The 12,918-nt window shown below is 40.6% G+C and overlaps 1 protein-coding gene and 1 non-coding gene across 2 annotated transcripts; both read left to right on the forward strand.

Annotated features, from left to right (window-relative positions):
• The first annotated feature begins 2,424 nt into the window (after nucleotides 1-2,424).
• LOC112997966 (small nucleolar RNA R71) lies at nucleotides 2,425-2,531 on the forward strand. Its single transcript, XR_003263014.1, has one exon. It is a non-coding gene; the product is annotated as a small nucleolar RNA R71 (small nucleolar RNA).
• Nucleotides 2,532-11,251: 8,720 nt separating this feature from the next.
• LOC102668085 (uncharacterized) lies at nucleotides 11,252-12,583 on the forward strand. The gene is made up of 3 exons (XM_006603413.1): nucleotides 11,252-11,318; nucleotides 11,679-11,794; nucleotides 11,897-12,583. Exons 1-3 carry the CDS (start codon nucleotides 11,252-11,254, stop codon nucleotides 12,581-12,583), a joined length of 870 nt encoding a protein of 289 aa, XP_006603476.1.
• The last annotated feature ends 335 nt before the right edge of the window (nucleotides 12,584-12,918 follow it).

The following is a 12,918-nucleotide window of genomic DNA, read 5'->3' on the forward strand; positions in this document are numbered from 1 at the left end:
CAGACTCTCCAACTGTTCTGCACCCGAGTAGGAATCAACTCCTCCTTCTCATTTTTTATCACGGTGAGGCCGGTTTTCTTCGGGACTCACCCATTGGTTGTCGGAGATAGGATAAATGATTCCAACTTGCAAAATCTTGGTTACCTCCTTCTTCACCACATCAAGAATCACCGGGTTGAGTCTTCTCTGTGGCTGTCTTACTGGTTTAGCTCCATCTTCTAAATTTATTCGATACATACATGTGGATGGGCTAATACCAGGAATGTCCGCCAGGGTCCAGCCTATAGCCTTCTTATGCTTCTTGAAAACAGATAACAGCTTCTCCTCTTGCTCATCAGCAAGGGAGGCAGATATAATTACTGGAAAACTTTTGCTATCATCCAAGTAAGCATTTTTTAAATTTGATGGCAGAGGCTTCAATTCTGGTGTGGGCGGCTGGATAATGGTAGAAAGAGATGGTTTCTCAGCCTGGACCTCATAAAGAAAGTCAGAAGTATGTGTACTTCCTGAAACATGGTTAGTTCTATCTGACTTTATAAAATCAATCTCAAGAGGTAAAACATCAGACATGTAATCAATATCAAATTCAGATTCACTCTCAGCATCAAATTCAGACTTATGATCAAGTACAAATTCAGATTCAATGCATGAAGAGTGACAGGCATGCAGATTAGAATGAAGATCAGTCATGTATTCATCAACAATATGGTCAATTATTTCAACACGAAATACAGAAAGATCTTTAGATGGGTGTTTCATAGCATCAAGAATATTAAAATGATCATTTATATCACCAAACTCCATAGATAGTGTGCCTGCATATACATCTATCTTAGTTCTAGCAGTTTTCATAAAAGGCCTGCCTAGAATGATGGGAACTGAGCCTTTAGAAAATCCCTCCTCCATATTCAAAATATAAAAATCAACAGGGAAAATCAGTTCAGCAACTCTAACTAAGACATCCTCTATGAAACCAGCAGGGTAGGCAACACTTCTATTAGCTAAATGAATTACCACATCAGTTGAGTGCAAAGGACCTAGAGATAGAGAATTAAAAATAGACAGAGGCATAACACTAACAGAAGCTCCTAAATCTAGCATGGCATTGTCAAACTTATTGTTCCCTATAATACAAGGTATGCTGAATGTACCTGGATCTTTACATTTTTTAGGGATTTGGGGAACAGATTTACCAATCAATGCGGAGACATTTCTGCCCATACTAATTCTTTCACTTCCTTTAAGCTTCCGCTTATTAATGCATAGCTCCTTCAAGAATTTAGCATATCTTGGAATTTGCTTTATTGCATCCAGCAGAGGTATGTTTACTTCTACTTTTCTAAATGTTTCCAAGATCTCCTTCTCTGCCTCTTCCATTTTTTGTTGGAAATTGCTCATGGAGGAAATGGAAGAGGGATATGTTGCTTCTCTTTAGATTCACCTGCTTAGAAATTGTTAGGTAACTTACTCTTTAAATTTTTGTCATCATCTTTTTCTGGAGTAGAGTGAAGTTGGGCAGGTTCATTTGTGGATGAGGAAGATGTTGCAGTTGAGGTTCTTGACACTGCTTTCCCGACCTCAACGTAATGGCACTCACATTTTTGGGATTCTGGACATATTGAGAAGGTAATCTATCAAAATTCTGGGACTGTTGTTGATTTAACTGTGTAGCCAATTGTCCCATCTAATTAGTTAAGCTCTAAATGGAGGCTCTGGTCTCTTGTTGAAACTGCATGTTTTGCATAGTCATTTGTCTCACAAGTTCTTCAAGGGAAGATTGCAGAGGAACCTCAGCTGTTTGCTGTTTCTGGGGTTGTTGCTGCTGAATTGGTAGAGGAACGTATGGTCTGCTTGAGCTAGCAGCATTCTGGAAATAAGGTTGTTGTTGTTGCTGTTGTTGTGTAGGACTCGACCATCTAAGGTTGGGATGATTCCTCCACCCGGGATTGTACCTATTGCTAGAGAGGTCATAATTATTTTGTTGTGGCTGATTTTGCTGTTGAGGTTGAGGAAGTTTGTTGTAGATGTTTGCAGCATAAGCTTCAGGCTATTCAATTGCTTTAGATTGTTGCACAGAAGGGCAAAGGTCTATGTGGTGGTCGGCAAAGGAGCATAAACCACAGAGTCTGGCGACAGATGCAGATTTTTTATTCATGGCCAGTTGGGTTACCAGGTTAACCAAGGCATCTATTTTACCTTCAAGCTTCTTAGTCTCACCTGATGAAGATGAATTCGTGGCTACTTTATGCACTCCTCTAATGACAATAGCATCATTGCTGGAAGTTTGAAGCCATCTTCTCAATTAAATTTTTTGCTTCAGCAGGGGTCATCTCTCCAAGGGCTCCACCACTGGCAGCATCTGTCATACTTCTCTCCATGTTACTGAGTCCTTCATAAAAATATTGGAGGAGAAGCTGCTCAGAAATCTGGTGGTGAGGACAACTGACACATAGTTTCTTAAATCTCTCCCAGTATTCATATAAGCTCTCTCCACTGAGTTGTTTAATGCCTGAAATATCATTTCTGATGGTCGTGGTCCTGGAAGCAGGGAAATTTTTTTCTAAGAATACTCTCTTGAGGTCATCCCAACTCGTGATGGACCGTGGAGCAAGGTAATAAAGCCAGTCCTTTGCCACTCCCTTTAAAGAATGAGGAAAGGCCTTCAGAAATATGTGATCCTCCTGGACATCTGGGGGTTTCATGGTGGAGCAGACAATATGGAATTCTTTCAGATGCTTGTGTGGGTCTTCACCTGCAAGGCCATGAAACTTTGGAAGCAAATGGATCAGTCGAGTTTTAAGAACATATAGGACATCCTCATCAGGGTATTGGATGCACAAGCTTTCGTAGGTGAAATCAGGTGCAGCCATTTCCCTTAGAGTCCTCTCACGGGGTGGAGGTTGTGCCATGTTCTCAGAATGTTCAAAACAATAATGCTCAAAATCACCAATAACAGAATGCTCAGGATGCTCAAAAGGTACTAAATGATGTCTAACTAATCTATGAAATGTCCTATCTATCTCAGGATCAAAGGGTTGTAAGTCAGATGGATTGCCTCTAGTCATACACTATATTCAGCATGCACAACTAATTGTCTTCTTATGCAAGTAACAGTGTAGGTTTGAACTACAGCTACCATTAAATGATATCCAAATGACTTGAAATTTTGTGAGCAACCTTATAAAATGATGAGAAGATAGCACAAAAAATTTCAAACAAAATTTCAAAGTCTAACTATAGAAGCTAAAACTGATAAGTTAAGAAAAATAAGAGAATAATACTTGGAAAATAAAAAACTTTTGACAGAATCGCAAGGGAAATTTTTTTTCTACCCCAAATACATATATAATAATTGCGATTCTGATAACCGGAGCAAAAGTTATGGCTGTTTGAAGTTTTGACCAAAATCAAATTTGCTACTTTTTTGGTACTTTCAAATCTGACAAAACTAAGGGCTCTATCAGCCAAAAATAACAACTATGGCTACCAAAACAAAAAATCCCAATTAATTCAGCAAGGGTGGTCTCTGAAATCCGTCGCTAAGGGATTTCCATTACTACCCTGTTTTCCAGCAAGTGTTCTATTAAGCAAAAGTGGTCGCTAAATCCGTCGCAAAACACTATTCACAGCAAAACACCAAAACTGAAATAGGGGAAGCGCCCAAAACTGAAATAGGGGAAGCGCTGAACAGAAAAAAACTAAAACAAAACACACAAAAAACAAAATAAAAAGGTACTAAACAATACTAACACAACACGAAAGAATTAAACACTAACACGACACTAGCTATTATGAACCTTTGGACACTGCTCCCCGACAACGGTGCCAAATTTGATCGAGGTCGTACCCGAATCAAATAAACATTAAAATGTAGTAACTAGGAAGTGATCCTAGGTCATTTCCCAACGAGCAATGATACACCAAATGTTCATGACAGATAGTAGGAAAATAGTAACGAATGGGGGGGCGTTGTTTGCTTTTGTAAATTAAACAACAAATAAATGTGAATTAGAAAATATAAAAATTAAAACACTTTGCTTCCCCTTGATTCACAAGCAAGTCTGTTATCCTAGGTTGTGAGAATTTATCCTTTATCAATTCAACCACTTAATCCAACCCTAAATTAAATTACTAAGCGAAATTCAACATAAGGCATTCATTATGTGATTAAGCAACACATACACCAATGACTCATAAACGATCATTAAGCATGAATGTAACATCCTGGAAATTTCTACCCGGAATTTTTGGAAACGATGTATTTTGAATGATTATATATATATAAGTATTATTCAGTGTATATGCATATATGTTCTTGGTAAGGGTAGGAATAGTGGGGGGCAAGATACGCGGGTTAGGCTAATTAAGGAAGAGAAATCCATAACTGGGAGGTTATGGGTTAATCCTTAAGTAATTAGTCTAAAAATCATCGTTTTGCGTGCGACTTAGAATTTAACGAAACCAACCTCTGAACCACGCTCGGGGTTCTATTCTGAGCGTTTTGATATATATATTGCTTGCTTTCGAAATCTGGCCCCGACGGACGCAGAGAAACGCGAGGAACTGGAACCAAAGAAATGGCACGCAAACTGAGGCAGGATTTTAGCGTTTCAAAGGTCAGATTTTTCCCACTTTTGTGGCTGAGTATGGGTCACAGGCAAAAGGGAAAGTGGGCCCTTTTTGCTCCACTCAAATGGAGACATGTGGCATTGCTTAAATAAAATAATAGAAAAAGAGAAAACCCTTTTATTTAAAACCAAAAAGCTTTTCTCTCTCTTCACTCAGCCCCCACACTTTTCAGACAACTCTCTCTCTCTCCCTCACGTTGCCATTTTCTTCTTCTTCATTCTCCATTGAAGCTCCAAGCAAAGCTTCAACCTTTGGCCATCATTTCTGCCCCAAATCGCGAAAGGAGGGCATTTTCGGGTTCGTGAAGTGCGTGGCTACGAGTGGGACTTCAAAAATTCAGGTTTGGGTGGACTTCTTTCTCTCTTGAATTTCGTGGGTATGGGGTTTTGGGAGATATGATGGGTAGTCTTGCTAGTTTTCTGCTTCATGATAGTTATTTGTGAAGAAACTTGTTGAAAGCTTGTTGAAATTGCCATGTTTGGATGAGTTAGACATACCCATTCTGTTTTAGGGTTTTGTGATGATGTTTGTGATGTTTGTATGCTGAAATTGCCCATGGAAAACTGTTAGAGATGAAATGTAGAGTTAACCTAGGGTTGGAAAGTGAGAATGTGGTGTTATGAGTGGAAAAAGAGTGAGGCTTTGAGGGTTGGAAGGTTAAGTCTGAATTCTGTGGTAAATGGAGGTTAAAGTGAGTTAATCCTAGCTTGAAATGTCATTTAGGACTTATGAGAAAGCTTGGACTGTGCTAGAGAGAAAAATACATGACCAAAGTGAACAAAGAGCCATTTCTAGGGCAAATTTGGGTGTTGAAGAGTCAAATTTTGATTCGGTGAGATTTTAGGTGTAAATCCAGTTTGAACAAGTCTAAATAGATGTTATGGACTGGTGTGAGGTGAGAGAGTTGCTTCAAATTTACCTCATTCTAAATTTCACTTTTCAAACCTAGAAAACCCATTGAATTGAGGGGTTTTGGACACCTAGATTCTGTGTTGCTGTGTTTTGAAGCTTGACTTTGGGTTAGACATGATTGATACATGATTTGGGACTTGTAGGAATTGATTTGGGCAAGATTGGATGAGAGGAAGTGTGATTTTCGAAATCTGCACTTATGCAGAATTTTGCTGTCAAAATAGGTGCAGCAGGATTTTGGCTTTGTGCAGAAAAATGCTTGTGTGTGGTTGGCTGTGGAAAGTCTAGTGCAGAATGAGTTCTGGATGTTTGCTAGTAGATCCCAACGGTCACAATGTAGGCTTATGTACTATAGACTTCCAGTAAAATTTTGGAGTCCATCCAACGGTTAACAAATTGGATCGAAGGAATTGTTACTGGGGTCTTTAAGTGAGAAAAGCTGTGATTTGGTTGGTGTTTTGGCAGAGTTTTCTGCCTTTGCTTTGTTTTGCTTGGCTGTGATAGCTTGTGCTGTTTGAATGTTGTTTTGCTTGGATGTTGTGGAAGCTTGGGAGGATTGATGGGGACCCGGTGTTGAGAGAAACGAGGATATGGGCTACGTGGGAGTACGTGAGCTCAGTTGGAGGTGGGCAACAGGGGATGGTGGGTTTATGCGCGCTTTCTGGATGTGGAAAACTTGTTGTGCACTATCGCCCGACCACCACCTAGTACCACATGTGATGGGTACCCCATAATCCTACAAGCTTGAGATGAGGAAGTGTTGAAGGGTGAAACTTCCTGCTTTTATTGTTGACCACAGAGTGGTACCTGGAGATATGTCGCGGGGGTCAGGAGACCTTGGGGACGTCAGGTGGGGTGCTATTGCCCAAAACCAAGCTTGACCAATCCCGACCCAACCTGGGCATAGTCGGTCAGTGAGAACCTGTGATGTACCTAAACAGGCGAGCTCCTGGCAGTCAACAGATAAAAGGAACAAAGACCACAAAGCAAGGAGGCTTGTGGTGGCTGGCAAGCTGTGAATTTTGTGTGATATGTGGATTATGGCCTCTGGTAATCGATTACCAAGGGTGGGTAATCGATTACCAAGGCTGTGTAATCGATTACCAGAGATGGAAAGCCTTAAAATACCCCTTTTACTTGCATGTAGTGGTTATGAGACAAATTGTGTGCAGCGCAGTTAGATTCTTGTGAAAGAGTCTACCCCTCTCTTTTCTTTCTTGTAGATCGTGATGGCGGCGCAGCTAATCCGTGATCGAGTAGAGATGGAGTGCCTAGAGGGAGCTTGGGAGACCCTCGATGGCAACACGAGGTGCCGATTTCGGGACACCATTCGATTCACGGCTACTTCTTTGGTGCATCCAGATGAACCTGCACGGACGCTTCAGTGCACGGTGGAGTGGATACTACCCACGCCTACACCATATCGTCTAGTGGAGCCAGTCCAAGTGATCGAGGTGACATCATCCGAGAAAGACCCCGAGGAGGATCTGGAGGAGCTACCTCCTGAGCCTGCCGTGGATGCCCTTGACTTTCTAGAGGGTGATGAGGATCCACTTCTTGAGGTGGATTCTCCCGAGGAAGTCATGTCGGCATCTGAGGCAGACTCTACGGAGGATAGTGGCCCGGGGGAGATGGCGATCAGCGGAGGCTCTTCATCATAGTGGACAGTTCCATGGATTAGTTTTATATATTTTTGAGGGTGGGTGTATCTAGGACTGACTGTTAGGTTTACTCTTTTGTTTTTGTATGGGTAGACCTGATGTATAGGAATTTGATGATTGTATACATGTGGCTGAAGCCACCACTATGAACACCTTTGCTCTGGATGACACTATATATTTTGTAAAACTCCCATATTTTGGACAGCTTTAAATGATGAATGCATTTATGATCGATCTTGTTATTTGAAAAGAAAGCATTAGCAACTTTATTTGTAAAAAACGTTTATCGACTGTATTTTATCCTTTTATTTTCACGTGACGACCTAAAGTAATGGCTGGTATATTCTTCCTTTTGAAACAGCAAAATAATTTAGAGAATTATGAGTGGTAAGAAAGAAATGACTCCGAATAGAGTTGTGAACTGGCCATTCAGGACTTTATAGTGAGGATTTTCCTTCTAAACCTAGTTATGGTGAAAAGAGAAAGAAATGAAAAAGAAAAAGAAGAAAAAAAAATTTACCATGGTTTTTGTTACTTAAATTATTACTATTAAACCAGTCATTAATTTAGGGACGCCACAATGAACGTAAATTAAGCGCAGATACAATTAATCAAGCACTAAGAATGCATGAATTAAAAGCAACAAATTCAGAGTAATTAGTGAAGAGGAAAAACTGAACATAATTTAACAGTAATAATAGAACCTCAAAGAGAACTGTGCTTGATCCTCAAGAGAAAACAATGTTGAAGACTTAACCTTCCGTTAATCAAATAGAGAATGAAATTATAGATTGAAGAACGAAATTTTATTGCTAAAACGAAAAGTTAGAACTGGAATTGCAAAAAAGAAAATAAAGGAGAAAGAGAAGCGAGGACCTAAACTAGAACCTTGGTGTTGTTATATAGTTTTTCAGCCCCAAAAGCTTACAAATCTGTTTTAAATCCAAGCCCATAAATAAAATCAAATCAAATCTATATAAGATAAGATAAGATAAGATCTAGATGAAATAATATCTAGGTGAGATCAAATCTAAATAATATCTAGATAAGATAAAGCCTAGATAAGATAAAAATCTTGTAGAATAAAATAGTCTGCCCTCTTCAAGTCCAAGCCCAATTCTGGATTCAAGCCCAATGCTTCATTAATTCCTGAAATTAGATTAAAAACATCAAATTAGCTGAATGGGCCCAAATAATAAAACTGCCTAATTAATTTGACAATTAAGATTAATCAGTACTTAAAATGGTGCAAAAAGGGTTAAGAAATAGGTGAAAATAATGGCACATCAAGTTGCCTGCTAGGTTAGCCTTGGATCCATTCTGTTGGGGTGGTCCCGTCAATGTTGCACCAGAAATTGATGTTTGTGGTGGAAGGATAGCTGGTTATAATGTCATGGGAAGAAGATATACTAGTGAGTTGTCCATCCTCTACGCCCTATGTAGAAGCTGTGGAAGAATCATTAGAAACATCTTTTCAAGTGCTAGAAATTGTGAACAATGCTTATGTGGAGGCTCCTCGGGTGCAACCACGTCTATTTGGTGCCTCCAGATGGTTGCCTGAGTTATGTTGAAGGATGAGTATGAGCCCAAAATGGGTTTAGGTCGGAATGGTAATGGCACGACAAGCTTGGTGAGGTTCATTGAAAACCGTGGAAGATTCGGTCTGGGGTACGAGCCTACACATGCCAACAAGAGAAGGGTCGCCTTAGAAAGGAAAGAAAGAAGCCTAGCCCTTTTACAAGGGCGGGGACCACAGATGGAAAGGGTCTCTATCTGCCACATTAGTAAAATCTTTGTCAACGTGGGATGGATGCATGAGAATTAGGTTGTTGTGCTAGATGAAGAAACAAACCAAGAGCAACCAAGTTGTGTGCAGCCATGCTCCCTGGTTTTCAAATTGAAGAATTGGCGGATCGTGGAGCGACCGAAGATTTTGGTTTCAAATCCAATTTAATCCAGTAGTTTGAACCCTATTGCTGGGCCTAGGCTTTAGGGTTTGCTTCTTTTGTAGGGCATACCTCTTTCTTTAATGTTCCTGTAATTATAAATATACAATCCTTTGTTATTTGATACATTCCCTCTCGCACTTTAGTCCATTTTCATTCTTTTGTATATTTATTTTCGTTGCAATTAAATGATTTGGCACAAATCCAACGATGAGTCCTGTGAAAGTAGTGATACCGAGGAGGAAGAAAATGAGGATTGGGGACTTCCCTCAAATTTGAGAAGAATGTTGGAGCAAGAAAAAAGTGAGGTGAAACCGCACCAAGAAGAGACAGAGGTTGTGAACTTAGGCATTGGCGAAGAAAAAAAGGAGGTCAAGGTTGGCACTTGTATGTCCGCGAAGGTCCGAGATGAGTTGGTGATTTTGTTATGAGACTACCAAGGCATCTTCGCTTGGTCTTACCAAGATATGCCTGGTTTGAGTTCAGAAATCGTGCAGCACAAGCTACCTCTGAATCCTGAGTGCTCCCCGGTAAAACAAAAATTGAGAAGAATGAAACCCGAGATGTCCCTAAAGATAAAGAAAGAAGTGAAGAAGCAATTCGATGCCGATTTCTTGGCCGCTGCTCGGTACCTAGAATGGGTTGCCAATATCGTGCCGGTCCCTAGAAAGGATGGGAAGGTGCAAATGTGCGTGGACTATCGGGATCTAAACCTAGCCAGTTCAAAGATAACTTTTCTTTATTGCACATCGATGTTCTCGTAGACAACACAACCAGTTTTGCCCTATTCTCTTTCATGGATGGGTTTTTAGGTTACAATTAGATAAAAATGGCACTTGGGGATATGGAAAAGATAACCTTCATCACTCAATGGGGAACCTTCTGCTACAAGGTGATGTCATTTAGGCTGAAGAACACTGGGGCAACATACCTGATGTAAGCTCCATTGGAGCTTGTAGGCCTTGGATCTTCTTCATCAATGGATTCCTTTGCTTCTTGGAAGATGAATGGAAGCGGAATGGAGAAGGAAGAGAGAGAGAAGATGCCACTTCAAGGAGAAGATGAGTCTAGAAGAAGCTCACCACCATAGGAGGCCATGGATAAGAGCTTGGAGGAAGAAGGAGATGAATGAAGGGAGAGGAAGAGAAGAGCGCGAAATTTAGTGCTCTAAAAGAGCTCTGAAATCTGAAGTTTAATTTTTAAATGATCAAAGTTGAAAAAATGCACACACATGACCTCTACTTATAGCCTAAGTGTCACACAAAATTTGAGGGAAATTTGAATTTCAATTCAAATTTCACTTGAATTTGAAATTGAATTTGTGGAGCCAAATTTTGGAGCCAAAATTTCACTAATTATGATTAGTGAATTTCAGTTATGGTTCAGCCCACTAATCCAAGATCAATTCCAAGATTCTCCACAAAGTGTGACTATATGATGTGGCAATGGGGTGTAGTAAGCAACTGCTTACCTCCCCCTCTAAAATTTAATTGGATTTGGCTTTTACCAATTCAATTAAATTTATTTCCCAACACACACATGAAATATTTACTTAGTGCATGTGAAATTACAAAACTACCCCTAATGCAAAAACTAGTCTAGGTGTCCAAAAATACAAGGGCTAAAAAATCCTATATTTCTAGGGTACCCTACCTACATTATGGAGCCCTAAATACAAGGACCAAATATAATGACATCCTAATCTAATATGTACAAAGATAATTGGACCCAACCTTGGCCCATGGGCTCAGAAATCTACCCTAAGGTTCATGAGAACCCTAGGGCCTTCTTCAGCAGCTCTAGCCAAATCCTCTTGGAGCCTCTTGCTCATGGATCTAGTGACTGGTTCCTTCCTAGGGAGGATTGCATCAATACCAGCAAGCTATGGTGGCGTTATTCCACGACATGATGCATAAAGAGATCGAGGTCTACGTGGATGACATGATCACCAAATCAAGGACGGAGGAGGACCACCTAGTTAATGTGTGAAAGTTATTTAGGTGACTGCGTAAATACAGGTTAAGGCTGAATCCCGCCAAGTGTACATTTAGGGTAAAATCCAGAAAATTGCTTGGCTTTGTCATTAGCTAGAAAGGAATAGAGATGGATCCAGACAAGGTAAAAGAAATCCTCGAAATTCCTGAGCCACGTACCAAGAAACAGGTCCAAGGTTTCTTGGGAAGATTGAACTACATAGTGAGATTCATATCATAGTTAACCGCCACTTGCGAGCCTCTTTTCAAATTATTGTGTAAAAATCAGTCTATCCAATGGGACAATGATTGTCAAGTGGCATTTGAAAGGATTAAATGGTGTTTGATGAATCCTCGTGTGCTCGTGCCACCAGTGCCCGAAAGACCTCTTATCCTATACATGATAGTATTAGATGGGTCGATGGGGTGTATGCTGGGATAGCACGGTGAATCCAGAAAAAGGGAACGAGCCATTTATTACTTGAGCAAGAAGTTCACAACATGCAAAATGAACTACTCTTTGCTAGAAAGGACATGTTGTGCCTTGGTGTGGGCAGCTTGCTGTTTGAGGCAGTATATTCTGAGTTACACTACTTGGTTGGTGTCCAAAATGGATCCCGTCAAGTACAACTTCAAAAAGCCCGCTCTCACTGGAAGGATAGCTTGGTGGCAGGTTCTATTGTCAAAATTTGATATTGTCTACGTCACTTAGAAGGCAATAAAAGGGAGCGTCTTGGCGGATTATCTAGCTCAACAACCCATCAATGGTTATCAGCCTATGCATCCAGAATTCCCTAATGAGGATATCATGACCTTGTTTGAGGAAGAGGTAGAAGATGAGGACATGGATAAGTTGATTGTGTGGTTTGATGGTGCATCTAATGCACTAGGCCATGGAATTGGGGCAGTATTGGTTTCCCCGAATAACCAATATATACCTTTCATGGCTAGGCTGTGCTTCGACTGCACAAACAACATAGCGGAGTATGAGGCATGTACCCTTGGGATCCATGCAACGATCGACTTTAGGGTCAAGTTACTCAAGGTATACGGGGACTCGTCATTGGTGATTCATCAATTGAAAGGTGAATGGGAGACCAGGGACCACAAGTTGGTGCCTTACCAGGCTTACATCAGGAAATTGATGGAACTCTTAGATGACATATCATTTCATCATATTCCTAGAGAGGAAAACCAGATGGCTGACGCCCTTGCCTCTCTATCGTCCATGTTCAAAGTGAGCCCTCATGGAGATTTTCCATACATTGAATTCAGATGTCGTGGTGAGCCTACACATTGCTATTTGATAGAAGAGGAGGAAGAAGGTAAAACTTGGTACTTCGATATCAAACGATACATTGAAAGCAAGGAATACCCGCTTGGGGCCTCTGACAATGACAAGAGGACGTTACGAAGGTTAGCAATCGGTTTCATCCTGAGTGGAAATATGTTGTACAAATGAAACCATGACATGGTGTTGCTTCGATGTGTGGATGCAAGGGTGGCCAAACAAATACTAGTAGAGGTGCATGAGGGTTCTTTTGGTAGGCATGCCAATGGACATTCCATGGCCTGAAAGATTCTGAGGGAGAGGTATTACTAGCTCACCATGGAGAACGATTGATGTATTCATGTGAGAAAATGCAATATGTGTCAGACCTTTGTTGATAATGTTAATGCTCCACCTGTACCATTGAATGTGTTGGCAGCACCATTTCTTTTCTCAATGTGGGGCATAGACATGATCGGAGCCATCGAACCCAAGGCTTCAAACGGGCATCGCTTCATCTTAGTTGC

Source organism: Glycine max, chromosome 9, assembly GCF_000004515.6.
Source record: "Glycine max cultivar Williams 82 chromosome 9, Glycine_max_v4.0, whole genome shotgun sequence".
Classification (NCBI taxonomy): Eukaryota; Viridiplantae; Streptophyta; class Magnoliopsida; order Fabales; family Fabaceae; genus Glycine; species Glycine max.

Bases quoted from the DNA above. Each gene is read 5' to 3' on its own strand.
- LOC102668085 (XM_006603413.1), top strand. From the start codon at position 11,252: ATGGATCCAGACAAGGTAAAAGAAATCCTCGAAATTCCTGAGCCACGT. The intron at 11,319-11,678 runs GTTTCTTGGGAA...TGGTGTGGGCAG, and splicing joins TACCAAGAAACAGGTCCAAG to CTTGCTGTTTGAGGCAGTAT. The intron at 11,795-11,896 runs GTTCTATTGTCA...AATGGTTATCAG, and splicing joins GAAGGATAGCTTGGTGGCAG to CCTATGCATCCAGAATTCCC.